The 18,962-nt window shown below is 40.1% G+C and overlaps 1 protein-coding gene across 2 annotated transcripts in view; it reads right to left on the minus strand.

Moving 5' to 3' along the window:
- ZNF521 (zinc finger protein 521) overlaps positions 1-18,962 on the minus strand; it is a 236,265-nt gene that overhangs the window by 195,967 nt on the left and 21,336 nt on the right. The window contains exons 1-3 of one of the 2 annotated variants that reach the window (XM_042868902.1): positions 17,970-18,032; positions 16,891-16,950; positions 10,731-10,910 (exon numbers count right to left, since the gene is read on the minus strand). In XM_042868902.1, the coding sequence (XP_042724836.1) occupies positions 10,731-10,910; positions 16,891-16,950; positions 17,970-18,003 (274 nt within the window). In that variant the 5' untranslated portion in view covers positions 18,004-18,032. Of the gene's footprint in view, positions 1-10,730; positions 10,911-16,890; positions 16,951-17,969; positions 18,033-18,962 lie in introns of those variants that run through there. The other variant, XM_042868903.1, reaches the window with a different exon arrangement.

Genomic DNA, 18,962 nt, shown 5'->3' on the forward strand with positions numbered 1-18,962 from the left:
TGGTAGATTTGTAAAGTACTTGGAAAACTTGACCCCTCTCCAGCCTCCCCCGCATGAGTCACCCAACCTTCCTCAGTCATTAGGCTGCGCTTCCTGCTGGGATGCAGCACTAAAACAAACGTGAGACACCACTTCTGGTCATGGTTAGGGAGGCAGTAAGCAGTGGCAGGTATTCTTATGAAATTTAAAATGAACCTCCATATATTACTCATATCGATGAAGTGCCAGTCCATGACACCACCCTATACACAGTTTTATTTCTAAAGACATTCTGCAGCACTGCAATTCATTCCCTGTTCCAAAAACATTCTATTCTTGTTTATACACAGGCAAAATAATTTACTGTATTTCATGTGCTTCATAAATATTGCAGACAAAAATATTAAATCACTTTATTTGTATGTGTACAAACTTAACATAATTTTAATAAACTATATTAAAGAATAAATTTAATCCAAAATTCATAGATCACTTTTCCAGCATTTCAGATTATTATTTAATCAGTATCAAATACTCCTTGACATGTTCAAGTTTTTTAGAAGTTGACTGCTAGTTCAACCTTCCTAGTTTCCCTCAATTTACTGTGAGAAATCTCAGTTCCAACATGTCTTCTATATAACCACATTTCTAGGAAAATCCCATGCTTCTTACCCCAAAATAAATCCCAAATGAAGCATCCATTGAGACAAGTGATGACACTTAGTCAACCAAATTTAACTAAAAATTTACCATTTTCTGCCCACACTCTCCTGGTATTTCAGTTCAAAACTTGCCTACTATTGCTCTAACTGTGCTAAAAGAACCGCTGTCCCCATAAACTCCTTGGCTTCACTCCATAGTGCACACAGGAGACACAACGCCTTTAAACTTCAAGGAGTTCCCATTGCAGTGTAGAAGAAGAAAAATTCAGAGATTATGGAATAATCATCTCCAAATCGATCAATTTCCCCCTGAAGGTAAAAAACTGAAAGAAAGAAAAAAGTTGAACAGTTTCAGCTTGCCTTCTTGAAGGGAAAACACCCCCAGGGCATGTTGTAGAATGATCCCCATCTCTTTCTCCTGGTGCTTATTAAGAGGTCATAGATTTCAGTTACACTACAGCATTCCCAAATGATATCCCCAGCTAAGGACTATGACCTCTTAGTAGAGGTATAGGGATATAAAATTAGGAATATTAAGGGTTCACATTAAGAAAGAGTTTGCCTCAACTATCAGTCATTTTGGATGACTTTCTGAGATTAATGGTGTATCTGGTGCCTTGCAAAAAAAATGAAACAAAACAGAAGAGCTTTCATAAAAGGAACTGCAGGTTCCAGTGTTTTCTGGAAATACGGCACACTGCTAGGGCTAAATTTCTATCTGTAATCACAGTGGATTTTCACAATGGAGTACTTGATATAGTAGGTGTCTTTCTCAAAAAGCACAAGGTACATCTCAGAACATCTTGGATGTACTAATACACACTCTTTATTTGTCTTAACATTATCCCTTCTAAAAAAGTCATTTTATGGAAGCAGCAGAGATTTTACAATCACCTTAGACAGGTTATTAGGCAAAAGCCACAAAGGGAATGGAGTGTCTTTGAGGACCTTTCTCCTCCTGCAATTCTCTTTTCCATCGAGAGAGGCTTTGTGTTGTTGTTTTGTTTTGTTCTTACACCCCTCAGATGACGCTTGGAAGGATAAACTGAGCCCATAGAGGTTAAGTGTTAGTGAACCACCATATCACTCAGAAGCCTTAATACTCTATAACTGATTGTATAAACATGAATTAAGGCTCTTCTACAGCTGTATTAAACAAAGTGTAAAAGAGCTGTGGGGCATTTTGTTACATTTGGCTTTCAAGCTATGAATTTAACTGCTGCATATATAAGTAATGATAATCCGTTGTACCTCCCATTCCGTTCATTTCTAAATGGTAATTAAAGCAAGCACCAATAATAAAAACAGCAAGTATTTCAAGAAAATAATTTTAGAAGGTGGAGGAAATTCACTGTTTAAAAAGACAAGTTTTGTCATGGCAACAAGACACATTTTGTAATACGTTAACAATATATTATAAACATTCCAGTAAAATAGAAGCATGTAATAAAGAGCAAGTATTTACACAAACTGATTCTCTGAAATGTTGTAGTGAACATGGACTGTAGGTGTATATATGTGCACGAATGCAAGACGTGATCATTATTTTATTTTTAATAGTGCGTCTATTAGAATCGCACATGTGAATTCCCATTGTACTGAATAAAGGCCAGGGTAGCTATGACCCTGTATCAGCATCAGCTTTACAATTCTAAATCTGTATTACTAAGGACAGTGAAAAGCAAGACAAGCTTGGCCACAGGATCCATATTGATTACAGCAGTAATTGGAAGCAGCATAGTTATCATAGGGTAAGTAATGACTGTTTTTCCTTCTTCACATATGTGCCAGTGTTGATGACTCTCCCTACCCCATCCCCCTCCCCTGCAGGCAACTGTCTTCCTTGGACAATGAGAATTAGGAATTTCAGATGCGTAGATCAAATAGTGATTATAGCACTGCTCTCACAAAACTGGATTAAGCTCTGGCAGTTACGTCCTCCACACAAGTGCTTGATAAAGGTCAGTGGATTACCTTATGTCATCACCTGGCAAATCTCAGAAATTGGATCCTCTTCTCCAGCAGGAGGAAGTGTCATTCGAGCAATGGGAGATCAAGGTTAATATTCAATGGGAAAGGTATAGTAGCCAAATGGTAACACAGAGAGATAGCCTGCACTGCCCACTTGGAAACACTCTGTGAGGAAATGGCTTGACCTTTAGAACACCCAGCAGCGGTTATAAATAAATGCAGCAACAGACTGTCAGTGTAATAAAGTGAAGTCCTATATCTATCTAGGGCAGATTTTCAACAGAGTACCAGGGAGACATTTGAGTTAAGTCTGAAAAAGCTTCGGAGCCGGGCAAGCCAGTACTTGGAGACAGGGGCAATTGTGCAGAGCTAGCCTGATAACTAAGAAATATCAAAGCCAGTAGAGGAATTATTTGCAATGCTATTATAGCCCTCCCCTGACAGTGACCTAATGCTTTTACAATCAGCCACAATGGCATGTCAAGTACATCTAATTCATGGTCTCATTGCCCTAAGTCAAAAAGTACTACATAGTCATGTCCTATGGCAGAGCTTAGGACTACAACCATAAGTCCTATCACTAAGCAGGACTTGGGAAGAAAACACTTAAGTAAAATAAATTGTTACCTAAATCTCTTTTAAGTTCATGCTAAAAACAGTCTGACTGACAGGCATGTGGACTCTTTGGACCCACAGAACCAAGTACTGTTGTCCTCAATATTCATTCCTTACCCTCAGCAAAAGAGTTCTTTCTAAGAAGCTTTGAACAGAAGTATACAAAAGCATGGTTCAACTGCATGATGTCCAAGTCCCAGGATGATTGGATTTATAGTCTGGCCAGACATGATTATTTTGGTGCATTTAACAGCACCTTGGCAATCTCTGCTGCCATGTTTCATTCACTTAATAAGGCCTGGATTGTTGCAAGATGAACCCTAATAGCACCAAATATGCTGCTAGACTATTTACATGTAAAATACAGCTGAGAGACAGTTGTATCATGAACCAGATCCAGTAACTACAGCTTTGGGGATGCCTATATGAATTCCCTTCCCTGAGTAGAGCACCACCTCTCTGGCTCAGCAATCGAAGCTGCTCACTTCGATGCCTTGGCATAGGAGAAGCTGTCTCTGTCCATGGTACTGGGCCAGTCCCCCTGATTTCTAGCTGGTTAGGGACATCAGAGCTAGGAAAAGAATTTGCTGCTCTCATGCACGCTCACATGGTCACACCTGTGAAGCCCGTGTGGATACAGAACAGATATGCCAGCCCCCCTATCCCTGAAGCCATGGATTAATTGCCTTTTTTAGGAAGGGGAAAAAATCAGGCTAATGTAAGAGGAAAACAGGAAACAGAAGTTAGGAGAAAACGGTGAGTGAAAGATGCAAAAGAAGCATTGATAGCTCACTGGAAGGCACCATCGCTTTCTTCCTTTCCTGCTTCCAAATAGAACAGGAGTTACAATCAGTACTTATCAACAGGTTTATTACAGGGGTTCCCCAAGTCAAAAGTATCAATTTCACAATATAGACATTGGTTGCCTTCATTTACAAGGGGTCACTGACAGACAAGTCAGGAAGTACGCCATGCTGCTTTTAAAATACTCCGGAGGTGAAAATCTATTGGTTTTATGACTTATTAACGGTTTCAAGAGCAGAGATTAATGGGTTCTGAGCAAATGAGGGAGGAGTTTATATCTCACTACCCATGCTGGCCATTCATCATGGATCTATTGTCTCACAAGGTAAGCACAGGGGTTTTGAAGAACAACAAGAAGGCTATGCAGCCTACTGCCACAGATTTGAGGTCCAGAGCACCAAAGTTCCCCTCACATTTGAGCAATACAAACATACCTACAAAATGTTTACTCAATTTTGATATGAACACCTATGAGTGCAATTATCAAGACCTCCATCTATCCTCCCAAGGAGCATACAGTTATGCATATAAAGTTCTATGAAGCAGATTCCCCATGATATTAGCCACGGCTATTTTGTAACGCACAGGAGTCCAATAATAGATTACTCCAATAGGCATGTTTGGAAGACCAGTCTCACAGAAGGCTGCTTCACAGAACAGCTACACAATTGCTCACTGCTGAGTTTGATATCATGATCTTTAGAGGCAGAAAAGGTAGTTATTACTTTATTCCCCGTCTTCCCCAAATATCAAAAATTTGGAGTTGCAGTCCTAGATCACTTAATTCTGAAAGGATGCAAGTCCACCATTTACAAACTCAAAGAAGTGTGTTGAACTGTGTGTGTTGGCTGAGGATGGAAAACTGGAGGAGAGGGTCTGTTTTCCACTCTCAGTCAAACAGAATGTCATTTTGCAGAAAAGAAGTCTGAAGTCTGTTGACCTAAAGCAAATGGAAAAGTAGAAGTATGTCTCTGTAGAACAGCAACTGGGAAATCCTCCAGGGAAAAAGAGAGGCCTTCAGCTCAAGTCCTCAGTCCAAGCACTGTTTATCTTTCATTCAATAACTGTTTAATGTAAAATCCATATGCAGTCCTTGGTGCAGGAATTCTCAAGAGAAACAGGGTGACTCTCAACTGAAGTAACTGTACTTGGCAAACAGTGCTTGGCAGTGTGCCACTGGCTGCACTGAAGCTGATGAATATGCTTTTGGAGCATCATAGATATAACTTCTTAGGGTTCTTGTTTTCAGAAGCACTTTTATCAAGCTCAGATTTTTCTTTTTTTTCCCCGTAGAAAATGATAGAGGACCCTGGCCACATATCTTTTCACCATAAAAATGGTGACAAATGAAAATCAGTGAACAGTACTTGTTACCAGCAAGAACAGCTCTAGGTAGGATATCAAACCATGACAACATCAAATGCTCTCAAGATTTATCTTGTAGTCTCACTGTATACAACATACATCCTTTGGGACAAAACTCCTCAGAAAGTTTTCAAGTCTTCTAGTGAAGGAGATGGTCCTGGCACTACTAACTCATTCAGAAAGATGGAAGATCCCTGGGCACTGAGAAGATGAGAAAAGACGGAGGAGGATGAAACCATTATAGAGGAATCTCTATTACCTCCTGTTTGGTAAGCCCATGATACTTGTCATGCATGCTTTCTGTAAAGTTGTTAGGAAGCACAACCTCTTGTTTTTACACATACAAGAAGGCAATGATTTGCTTATCGACCATGTGAGAGGACTGCGCCCATAGAAGTTAATTATGATCACAATCAAAAACACAGAAATACTCAGCTAGAAGTTACCAGCCTAGTGATACTCCAATGCTGATGGAAAGCAGCACCCAGAATAACAGGTAGCCAATATACCTGCTGGGAATATTTTCAGATGATACATGAGGGGACCCTCTGAGCACAGCTAGGAGAGCAGAACTACATCTCCTCATTGGCATGGGATTCACAGCAGTAACAAGTAACGATTTCAGCATCAGAAACAAGGTAGGCAATAACATGAATGACTCAACTCTACCTGACATACTTACTCAACCTGCCAAACCTCTAGTATTAAGCTAGAACACAAAACATAAAACTAGATCTGTCAGCTAAAGGTAAAATAAACATCCCCAATGGAAAAATAGCTTATGTCTTTTCCTTCAGAACACCCTTAGTATTGAAACTAGGGCTGCATATGATTCAGTAGCCTGCTTTCAAACAAGTTTTACAGCTTGTGATACCAGCAGGCTAGTATGGAAGTTACATAATGTGCACTAGGTTTACTAGCATTCAGGATAGCTATCTGCTGCATTCCAACACTTCCATCACTGTTAAGCTATTCAACAAGTCAGCCAACTAGCTTGGCATATTCAGTGCGTAACTGATTGAGTGCAAGGCAGCACCATAGGATATTCTTTTTTCTAATACTGCTCTTATTATGACTTCTGATTCCAAAGCAGCCTACAGGATTATCAAGAGAACCAAGCTCAACAACAATGAATGCCTTTGGACACACAAAGCTAGAGGAAAGGCAGTTCTCACCTACACAGGGAAGACATCCTAGAGTACAGCTTCCAGGGTTTCGATGGAAAGGTGAAACAAACAGCACAGAGCATTGTGCAGAGGAAAAAGATTATAAGTGAAGAAAAACATTAGGGCAAGTGTCTGACAAATTGTGCCTCATAACAGCATATATACCAGAAATGCAAAAGGTTATTTTTTTGTCCAGCTTCTCTCCAAGAGTTAAGAGAGAAGTGAAGCTGACGGTTTATTGGCAGTGCACCAGATTTGATCCTGCACTTACACTCCTACAGTGGGATCCAAATTGTCTTATACTAGGACAGAAGATTCATAATCATACTGAGTCCTTTACTTATGTACACAATTTAGAGGATGGCAATGTGCAAGTCATTCATGAGTTATTAAATGGAAATACTGCAGGAAGGATAGAGTGAGAAAAGCATTAACTTCAGAGAGAAACACTATTAAAACCATATTTTTATTGCCAATCTTTTGTAATGACTAAATTAATATAGTACAGCATCTTATCTGCCAGTGACTATAATAACTACTGCGAAGAAATTTTTTTTTAAAACTTCCTCCCCTTTATCCATTATTTGTATTTCACAAACATCACAGAATTTGTCAGCAATTAACATAAATAAATCATCACCTTTTCAGAAAGCTTCAGTGCAAGAATTTCAGATAGCAAAAAATACTATTAAATAGCTCACAAAGGGCTTGCTCCATCCCCCACTGCAGTCAATTGGAACCTTTTCATTGACTTCAATAGATATTGGATCAGACCCAAATTGAAAACATCAATTGCACACACATTAGAATAAAAGATCAGCTATGCCCTCCTCTAGAAAAAGAACATGAGTTTAATTCAAATAGCAGATTACAGGAAGGAAAAAGTTGGGGGGAACTTTTTTTCTTCTCCCTTGAAAAAATCTGCAAGAGGACAGCCATTCAAGATTCTGAGAGCCAAATCTCACTGGGCTGTAAAGTATCTCTCATCTTCCACTATGGCCTGAATAGGTGACGGTGACTGACACTTTGGTAGACTGGGACAGCTGTTTAATAATCCAGCTAACCAGTTCCCTTCTCCCCATTTCTGTCTTTGGTTGAGAGTGGAATGAAGATTCAGCAGAGCAATATCACTCCTCCTCCTGAAGCGTTAATGCTTCAGAAGAACACGCAAAATTAGAAGCTCCAGTATCAATTTGAGAATCTACAATGGAAAGCTCCATTCTCAAGCACGGTAGCAGGCTGGGAGAATTAGAGTCAGCCAAGACACTCTGACACTCAGCTCTCACATTTCATATTCCAGGGATTTTCTAAGAGGTGCCTTAAGTCATTGTTATGCCCTCTTGTATGTTCCACCAATTTCATTGTTGCTCTTCCTAGTATATCTGAGTGGAAAATGACTCCGCAACTATGTCAATAAGCACAATTCACAAATTCTTGCATACAGAGTAGCTTCCTAAGCATCTCAGAGAGTACCTCCAAAGCTCAGCAAGATCTAGAGAAGCCGTAGCTTCTTGCTCAGCCATTTGAAAACTCAAAGCTCATATTTGAATTCTGAAGCTCTACAAACTTAGGAGGCTGACAGCCCTGGCATTTTTAAATAAAGAGGAAACTTTCTAAACAGTCTAGGTGACTCTTCAGTCTCTGAGACGAGGTCCACAATGCAAAGATCATACCTCAGGACAGATGATGCAATCTGCCCTCTTCCACATACGACACAGGCAATTTTAGTAAACCTTTTGACTTTCTTTAGAAATTAGCAACTGAAAAATAGCTCAGAGTTTCTGCTAGTTTCATAGGGCATTCTCCAAAGGGAGAGAACCAGAGCAATAATGTAACATCCTCTTGCTTCAGAAAGACTGTGATGAGAAAAGGATGTACAACCCCTTTCATGGTAGCACTTTTTTCAAAAGCTTTTCATCTGAGCATGGCACCCAAATGCCAGTGAAGTCCAAGAGAAAGTCAAAATCTAAAGAGCTTGCCTAAAATTCTAGAAGCATGCTTTATTTTGTCAAATACTTACTGTGCTTCAGAAGAAAAAGGTAAGCTGCTTGTCTGGCAACTGTTTGTCACTGATTAACTGAAAACAAACAACTACCTAAAAGGATGAGATTTATTATAAATGTAATTCTTATTATTAGGTCATACATGCAATTTCAGACCCTGGACTGAATTCATGTCATTAGCCACCTGTTTAATATTTTTTTGCTGGAGAAAGATGGAAACATCAGCTTTGGCCATTCCATGCAGACATTTCTCTCTACTTAAAGGTGTATGTTGAGTATTTATTTTTGGAAACTGAGAAAAATTGGCTTTTTGTCAACTTGGTATCCCAGAAGCATCCACAGTTCAGGCTTTTATTCCTTCATCAGCTTTCCAATAATCTGATCTCTACTCATTCACTAACACAAGTTTACTTAAAAGAGAGGCAAATATATTTTTAGGGACTTAATTTTCTTCCAGATTAATTTTCAATCCCCCCCTTCTTTGTTCTTGTTTTCACTCTCATTTAACACTGCAATTCTGAGCAAGAATGGATGTTTTCAGGACCAGCATTCCAGACTTCTTCCTACATATTGTTCTCCTTCTCCCCTTTTTTCTTCAGTTTCCCAGTTCAACTGTGCAAGGAATTGTCACAGAATTCTGATTGAAGAATTAAAGCAGAGAACCCAATTAGAAGAAGGAATCCAATTTTTGGTATATAGGAAGAGCAGTAACTAACTAACTTGAAAGGAGAAACTGATATATCACATCAAAGTGAAAAACACAGGGATGAATAAGTGCGATCTGAATGGTGGACAGGGGGCAATGGGAAGGCCTCCTCAGAGGGAAAGAAGAGACAAGCTGAAACCACCCATTTTTCAAAACAGAGCAAAAGAAAGAATAAAGGTATTAACAAAAGGATATGAAAATGTCAAGAGTATTTTAAAGTCCAAGGAGAACATCCATACTGACTGAAACCATCAGCAATGTAGAGAAATGCATTCCAGAAGTTTGTAGAAGCGATTAGAGAATAATTAAGCTGACTGTATCTGAAGTTATAACATTTTAAAAGCAAGAAAAGGCAAAGAACTATACTAACAAAAGTAAACACTTCTCCTCCCGTCAGCTCCTGCCCACTCATTCGTCTTCTGATCACCTTCTTCTTGTACTTCACCCTGAAGAGCAGCGCTGCCACTTTAAGTCATCCTCTCATGACCCAGCCCTATGGATCTACTGGAACCAAAATGACCTAGAAAGTTCTCCAAACATGAGCATGCACACACTCTCTTAAAGCATTCCCAAATGGGAAGCATGTCTTTCCTTATTTACAGTGTTCTAATAATGAAAAGTTTTTATCATAACAGTATTTCACCAGAAATACATTTTACACTGTAGAGGGCAAAACTAAAGTTTCATCTAATAAAAAAATGCATCCTTCTGTTGTGAACATTCTTCCGTTGATCTACTTGAACTTACAGCATGTATCATTGAAAGAGCTACTAAATCTAAAAAGCAAAACTACTTCAGCAGACTTCACATGATGTCTACATGAGAGGGCTGTATACAGTCATTTCAGAGGGGAATTCAGCTCAGCTACAGGTTCATTCACTCAACTCTATTCAGCTCAGCTGTATTTGATCAGCACTCACTTTTGCTCCATGACTAAGACTAGGATTTCATTTTCATTCTATCAGTTTGTTTGATAGTAACTTTCAGTTACTGATTAATGAACAGTCATTTAGAGACATTTGTATTTATCACAGCAAATTAAAGCAATATCCAGCCCAGACCTACAACACAGCGCTGTGTAAATTCATCTGTTATGTAACCGAACTTAAACCTCATTTACAAACCCTCTTGTGTTCACAAGTGACTGAGGAAAATATTCATATAAGCAAACATGGAAAGTTAAAGAAGACAGTATGAACCAGGCACACAGACAGCTAAAGCACACTTTAAGTACAGTGACAATGCAGTAATTATCCGTACACCCTTCAGTATGAAGGAAATTTATAGTGCCTTATTTACAGTATAACACTGTCCTAGAACATATTTATTAAGGTCTCACCTCTAAGCATTCAAATGCAAGAGTAGAACAGCTGAGAAAAGAAGAGGGAGATCAGAAGCAGAAAACAGGAATCAGAAACAGAATAATGGAAGAAGCCATAAAGTGAGAAGTATTGTTTACCTGTCAGTTGACATTGATTAATCTTGTGTTCTGTGATATCACTCAGTGACTCAAACACCTGGAGGCAGCTGTCACAGCTGTGCACAGCTTCTTCTTCCAACTCCTCCCCTTCATCCGGCCTTTTCTTACAGTCTAACACTTCTCCATCTTCTGTCTTGTCTTCTAGTTTACAGTTTGGGTCTGAAAGAAAATCAAGACCATGACCTCAGGCATCTAAGCAGAGAACCTTTTAAAGAAAGAAGAAAAAAAATCATAGGTTTCTTATCGTAAGGATGAGAAGAAACACATTTGGCACAAGCCTGCAGAATGCTGTAGATTTTATTGCTAAATAAGCAAAGGAGTTTCATTCATTAATCTTTTTTCTAATCTCAATGAATCCCACATATGCAGCATTTCTCACTCGAGCAGTTCTTCCATGCTTCAATGTTAGGTTTGTCAATTTCATCAGAGCTATAGAAGCTGCTTTGATCATTATAAGAAAGGATAAATCACCTATGCAATTAGTTTTCAATTAGAACAAAAAAATCAAATCAATGTGTGCAGAAGCTTCATTTCACTGGTAACTACAGCATTTCACAGGAAGCTACCAGAATTAAGAGACTAACACACCTGATCTACATAAAGACAAAATTAATCTCTATTTCACAGCCCATTCCAACACTCCATCACTGTGCTGCCTGAGACAAACAATGCCCCAGAAAGATGAGACCCTGGGTCAAAACTTTATCTATGCTTTGAACTTGTTTATGACTTCAGACAAACCCAAAATTCCTCAGTTTGCCGGATCATGGAAAACTGGAAACTACTGTAGAACCCAAATGGTGCACAAGCAGAACTTTGCCTGTTTGATACATTAACAAGTATTTAGAGGAGAGCAGAACAGTTCCAGACTCACAGTAGCAGTTTTGAACCCAGCTGAAACTCCTAAACCAGAAGAAATGTTCTCATTCATCCCTACGCCCTCCGCAGAGAAGCCACGCAATTCACTGCATTGCCTCAGTCCTGCTGCTGACCAATGCAAAGTGAGATAACAAAATCTAGGACTTTTCCTCCTCTGAGGAGCAGAGTAGCTTTAACTGCTCCTGACTTTTCGCCCACTTCACTAAAAGCTTCCTTCAAAGACAGAAATAAAACCATCTGCCTTCCCTAATAAAGCAAGCTGGCACTTAACTTTGTTTTTCCTTGGGAACCACAGTACAACAAGTGAAAGGCAGAAGAAAAATGGTTGTGTACATTCCAACAAAAGGAATGCAAGTGTTTCACCACTCTTCCCTTCTCCCTTTTGGCCACCTCATTTTTCCTTTTATTTGAGAGCTGAGACTGAGATGAGTCATTTTAACAAACAAGGATAAACTCACATAATGACAGGGGGTTGTGCAAGTGCGTGTTAAGATGTTCCATCCTTTAGCCAAGTGAGAGGCTAGCTGGCTCTGTATCCACAGTGATAGCACAATGGTGGCTGTGGACCCACTTCAGTGAGTGGTCCAACGGCTTAGGATCACACACAGTTACAAGAGAACAGAGTAACCATAACGTGCTACCACTACATTCATATTAGAACAGGGACAAGGTGAGAAGGAGGGGGATTCTACTCTAAAAGTCTTCTGCCAGCACCCTGCAGGGATGCAGACACAGCCATCCCCAGTCTGCCCGGTGTGCAGTGTGGGCATTCTGATGTCTCCCACAAGGGTCAGGGCTCTCCCCATCTGCCTACATCCTTCAGGTCACGCTGCTGCACCCCTGCCTTCAGCTGTTCAGATGCAGACAGACCCACGGCACGTACTGGAAAAGGCCCATGTCAGGAAGCCTTCCTCATGCTATGTGGCTCGTGATCAAAACCAAGGAATTTCTTTGACAGGGGTAAAGGGTGGAATTTATTTTTAAAGGAGTTATATTACAGAGGAAAACCAGATTAATTTTAAAAAATAAAAAACACGTTATGAAGGCAAAAACATATTTGCTGCGCAGCCAGAGCACAATCTTTGTGTGACATTCACAAGGTTCTTGCAAGCAAAAAAATTCAACTTGAGCAGCAGCTTCCAAGTAAAGGAGCAGCCTGCACTTCCACAAATCAAAGCTAATCAAGCACATAGTTTGGATGGTATTGTAGTTATTTTTAAAATGCTCTAAATGAATCTAAATAACGCACACTGTCACTTAGTTTTCCAAGATATTTTGCAACTTTAATAAAAAGTCCTTAGAACATCACTGAGTTCTTAGCAGCTCAGAAAAAGAAATAATTGTCTTAACTGTTGCAAACTGACCCAACATCATTAAGCACTTGTTGGAAGGCTGCATGTGCACATCGCATGCTATTAGTTGTTCAGCTCAAGCTCCAAGTTTCATCTCGTAAAACTGACAGCACTCAGGGAAATGTAGGCACTGGGTTTGAATTTTAACATGAGTATTTAAATGCTGCACATAAAGTTTACAGACCTGTTTGTTTTAAAATAAGGGTAGTGTCTGACTCTGCTTTAAGTACAATGCCGAAGGAAAGAAAAGGGAGGGGAGGGAATTCTCCAGACTTATTATTCAGAAGCACTTGCACTTTACAGGAATTCAGCAGCACACACACACACACACGTATGCACACGCACCCTTTAGTGCACAAAAGCCTGTAGAATCAATCCATTTAAAGCTTCCTACTTAGAGACCAGTTATTAAAATTAGAATCATTTTAAGTCTAATAAATGTTTTGCTTCTCCTTCTGCATTTGCAGATATAAACTCTACAGGGACAGAAGTCAGTCAAGCTTATTCCCTTCTGCTGTGACTTCAGAATACATGCTCTAGCCAACTGGCACATTTGTTTTTAGGTCAACACTTAAGTGGGACCCTCTGGGACGTAGGTTCAAGTTTAGCCTGCGACAGCTTTGTGAAATGAGTTCTGGCAGTCTCAGCTCCTCTCCACGAATGCATTTCCAACGTGATTCGCTCCCATGAAAAGTTGTCACCTCAGAAAGAAGGTGGTATTTAAAGAGAGATGCTTAGTGAATGGACTCTTTTTTGCTACAACAATAAATGGCTTCTATCAAGAGCTGTTCTAACCCTAAATGATTACTTAACCTGAGGATAAGCTGCCTTACTTCTGCTCCTATTTTGAAACTCTAGAATTAAAGGCATGTTAGAAGTGCAATGTGCAGTCACCTGTACTTTCTGTGTAACCTCCTGTTTAAAGCTCACTTTCACACATGGACTTTAGGGTGTCAGTCAACCCTCACATTTCTTCCTCCCCAATATCTCCAACTACTGCAGACAAGTCCCTCAACAAAGATTGGCTTGACAATAGGATTGCCTTTCCCAATATCTGCAAACACCACTGTCACTTCCAGAGGCTTCCCTTTCCCATTTCAGAGACCTACTGAAAATTTTTAACACGCATCAGCAACAATACACACACCAGCTCCATCTGCAGATATCATTCAAAATTATCTGGTACGGAAAGAAGGGTTGTATTTTTGGAACAGAAATAAATTCAGCCTATTAAGGCACTTAAAAAAAAAAAAAAAAAGAAGAAAAAGAAGAAGAAAAAGAACAGTTGTATTCTGTTACTGATTATGTTAACATTATTTATAAATGGAAATTAAAAGAAGTATGATTTTCTCATTACTGTGTTCCCTGGCAGGTGGTTCTCCCTATCCCTTCCTCCTCCTCCTCATAAGGGATGTTATTGCTGTAACTTGGTCTAATAAAACTGCAACTTGGGGGAAAATGAAAAATCACATTGGCTTAGAAGTGTTGGAGGCAATAAAGCCATGGACTTCAATTAATTTCAAGTATGGGAGCGGTTTCAGGCCAACCAGCAGAAATTCTATTCTGTCTATGTAAAAATGAGGTTTCACCACATTTACTTTTTATAACCCATATAAAAGTCAAGTAAAAGTAATGAATATCTAAAAGCCATCTTGGTGGACTGGCAAAGACTAACTGTATTCTTGAAACTTATCTTACATACTTCTGCCTGTGCTATGAGGATCCATAGCTAAACGTCAAGCTACCAAGAAAACAGCCCACTTTCCAACCCATTTCCCTGCCTTGCAGTGGACCTCCTTCCAAGCCACTTCTGCATGGAAAAGTGCTGGCAAAAGAAAGGAAAACTAAGATCATGTGGCTATAATTATTACCAGGCAAGGAATATTTCTTCAGCTCAGTGGTAAAGTAAAACTCTGTCGCTCTCTGCTCCCAATAGTGTCCATCGCAAAACAACTGCCTCATTAAATTTCTGCAGTAAGATTAATATGCCGTAGCTGCACTACATTTATAACTTGGTACTCTATAAAAAGCACATTTAATGGTTAGAGCCAGAGTGTAGATACAAAGTATTACTATAAAAACTTCTGGCAGTGCGTATACAAAGTGGGCCTTCTGTACTGCTCGCTCTATCAGAAGGGGTTTTGTTTTTAACATCGGCATTACATTCTTGCTACGGACAAAAACAGAATGTTAAATCTCACCTACAAACAGACAGAGAACAGCACTGGACAGGATGGGAAATAAATAACTTGTGAGACAATGTAACCATTGAGAATTATGTTAAGCAAAAAAAAACCAATAAACAAACAACACAGAAAAGTAACCATTCCTTGTCATATTGATCTCCACTTTCACAGTTCTCTATTTCTTCAAATCGGTGTCTTTGTAGGAGTACAAGCATGCTTTTTATTTCCCCAACCCCCCCCCCCCCCACCCAAGTTTACACATAGCTAAGTGGAGAATTAAGTACATTCAGAAGAATTTGAGATGTTACCCCTCAAAACGAAGCAGACAACTCTCATTTTTTAAACAAAGTGTTTTTTGCAGACAGCTACTAGAACCTAGGAAAGGCACAAAACAAAACCCATAGGATGCAAACACAACGGAAATACAAAGTGTCCCAGCTGACCACAAAAATAACTGCATTCTTCACCTTCCTGTGAGCAATAATCTCGACTGTCCTCAAGCAAGGTACCTACTCTGAGATCGGTGGCCTAGGAACATGCAGAATCACAGAATGGCCCGGGTTGGAAGGGACCTCAAGGATCATGCATCTCCAACTCCCTGCCGTATGCGGGGCCACCAACTTCCACATTTAATACCAGACCAGGCTGCCCAGGGCTCCATCCAATCTGGCCTTCCAAGAATGGGGCATCCACAACCTCTCTGGGCAGCTGTTCCAGCACCTCACCACTCTCTCAGTAAAGAACTTCCCCCTGACATCCAACCTAAACCTTCCCTCCTTTAACTTAAAACCATTTCCCCTTGTCCTGCTATTATCTACCCTTGTAAAGAGTTGATTCCCCTCCTGTTTGTAGGCTCCCTTTAGGTACTGAAATGCCGCAATGAGGTCCCCCTGCAGCCTTCTTTTCTCCAGGCTGAACAAGCCCAACTCCCTCATTCTGTCCTCGTAGGGGAGGTGCTCCAGCCCTATGATCATCTTTGATCTTTGAACATCCCTTGCTCCAAAAGGTGACCTCACCTGAATGAATGAGACTGCTCAGAAGAGGCACTCCTGCTCTTCAGATTAACTTCTGTAAACCAGTACCAAAGACTGCTTGAATACCATGTTTTCTTTAAATTTTCAGAATCAAATGAAATTTAGAAAATTAAAGAGTCCTCATTGTTACAGAGAATTAACAACTATTTCTCCACAATTATTAATGAAACATTTCCCCATGATCCTGACTCAAACAGCAGTTTTGTCCACCCTTCTTCAATAGGACTTCAAACAAAGGATCCAGGGATCTGGTACCTGATCTTACCTAACTGGTAAGAAATTATACAAATAAATAAAAGAAAGGAAATGGCTCTTATCCACATATTTTACAAACATGAAAATAGTTTTGAATGAATATTCAAGTTCATCTGAAATGGCACTGGGTGGGGGTTTATGTGGGGGCTGCAGAAGGGGATTATTTCTGGCAGCAACAAAAAGAAAACCATGCTGGATCTTCAGAAGCATCTTATCATCATTGTCTTGAGCTACCAGAGAAAGAATTTTTAATTCTTAGGAACTGAAAAACAAGGAGGAGAGAAATACCATTTTTCATCGCAAGCTCCTAAAATAAATTCTAGATTCAAACCTAGGAGGAGGAATACAGGCTCTGCAAAATTACTGCGATACAAAAATTCCTCACACTGTTGTCAAACAGTAATCAAACACTAATGAAGGAATTCGGCATTACCAGTCTGTGCGGCTGTGTGTCCCACACCTGCCTGCAGGTCCTCTGTTTCATTTTCTTCTACTGTCAGAAAAAAGGTGAACAAAACAAAAACAAAACAAAACAAAACATGTTAGCCAGATAGCTGAAGGGTTTCAAGCACCTTTACACCAGCTTCAGTTTTGAAAGCCAGCGATGCTTGTACAACACAGCCAAGAAAAGCTGATACAGGACCACTGCAAAGTGCACACAGAATACGCTGCTATAGGAAAGCTACATGTTGGAGAGCAGAGTGACCAAATAGGTTTCATGCCTTAAAAAAAGGAAACGAATTTCCACTAGGATGTCTTCAGTGCTCTCTGCTGTATTTGATTATGGAAGCAAATGAGGGAATAATTCTGGGCTTTAAGATTCTCCTCACTCATTCGGCACGGATAAGAGAAAGCCTGCTCCTGGCAGACGGGAGAGGTGTGCACTAATTCATACATAAGCTTTTAAAAAAATAATAATAATCCTATATTCAGTAGCAAGCATCTCAGCAGTGCAGACAGCCTTGCAAAGGAGAACTAACCCCATGCTGTTTTACTGTATACACCATGCCAGCATCTTTCCCTTGGCTCACAGCTTTCCAGAGCAGTAGAACTAAAAACAATACAATTCTTGTCAGATTCACTATTCAGAACTTGTTGGGCCAAAGTGAACCTAACAAGAGCCATTCTGCTGCTATTTTGAAAAAATTAGAGAGCTGTTCTGGTATGCTCTGATATGATGCCTAAGTAAGATTGACTCTCCAAAGTCAAAGCAAGGGAAGGCAGAACCGTTTCCCTTTTATTCTCCAACAGACTGAGGTCTTTGAGTTAGGGAGCAGCAGAGAGAAAAGAATTCTTTCTCCCTCCACAGGGGAAAAAGCTGAAAGGGGAAAGATTGCACTTCTACAGCATTTCCACTTTCAAGAATTCAGGCCTCAACAAATAATCATGCAACTGAGTTAAAATCCAAAGCTTTGGAGACCTTTTCCCGGTCCCTGGGATAACAGAGTGCAAGACATTTAAATCTAAGCACATATTCAAAAGAAGAAATATGCATACACACTCCACAAGTACCTCTTTTCCTCCTCCGCCAACCCCAAGGCTTCATACAATTGGTTGTTTCTAGAATCTGGGTTTCTAGAAAAAAACACCAGTTTTCATGAGGACACTCTTAGGATACCAGAAACTCAAAATACATAAGAAAGAGTCCAGTTCAATATCATGAAGGACTCTAAACAAGCTCTCTCTCTGCCCCGGAGTTGTGGCTAGTATGCACACTCCTCTCACATCAACAGAGACCTGATAAAGTTTCCCCAAGCCCCAGAGTATGCAAAACACTTCACAAAATAAGAATTGATGAGCTGACTTTCACTTGAGCTTGCGTTTTGCAGCCATAAAACCACCACAACTTGGGCCGCAACAACTCAGCGTGTTTCTCTTTGTCATGCAAAAGCAGTCACCCAGCAGCCACCAAAGGCGAAGGAAACTGGTCAGACAAAAGGAGCAAGGGGAGCAACTCAGGAAAAGGAGAGCTTCAAGGAACACGTGGTCAAATAAAAGCTAAGCTAAACAGAGATTTGTCACTAAGGCAGCACGGATCAGTAAGGTTTATTTATACAGGAAGAAAAATAATGAATACAACTAGTGTACAGTTAAGAAAAATAAACACCCACAACCTTTTGCGATGCCCTCAAAGCCCCCAGCAAAACCCGTGAAGCAGTAGTCCTGCCTGCCCCTAATTATGCCCACCACAAGCTTGGATTTACACTCAAAAAAACGATCTCAAGAACTGCATTCCATGCCCCAAGAGGAAACCCATTGAGGCTATGAGTACCTACTGATCAGCCGCAGCTCGGGTGCCAGGCATAGATGTTAGCTATCAGTGAAATCTTGTGCCACAACAGTCTCAACTCTGAACTCAGCCCAAAAAGGTCATTTAGGAGCTCTACCATTTTCAAGTCTCCAGAAGGGATTGAGGTGGTGCCCAAACACGAACTTCTGAAGAACTGACTCAAGTGGGAAACTTCAAACCCAAGCACCGCTTGCCCAGAAGTAAACAAGCTCTGC

Source organism: Lagopus leucura, unplaced genomic scaffold (genome assembly GCF_019238085.1).
Source record: "Lagopus leucura isolate 7727_CA_CO unplaced genomic scaffold, USGS_WTPT01 Super-Scaffold_100002, whole genome shotgun sequence".
In the NCBI taxonomy this organism is placed as follows: Eukaryota; Metazoa; Chordata; class Aves; order Galliformes; family Phasianidae; genus Lagopus; species Lagopus leucura.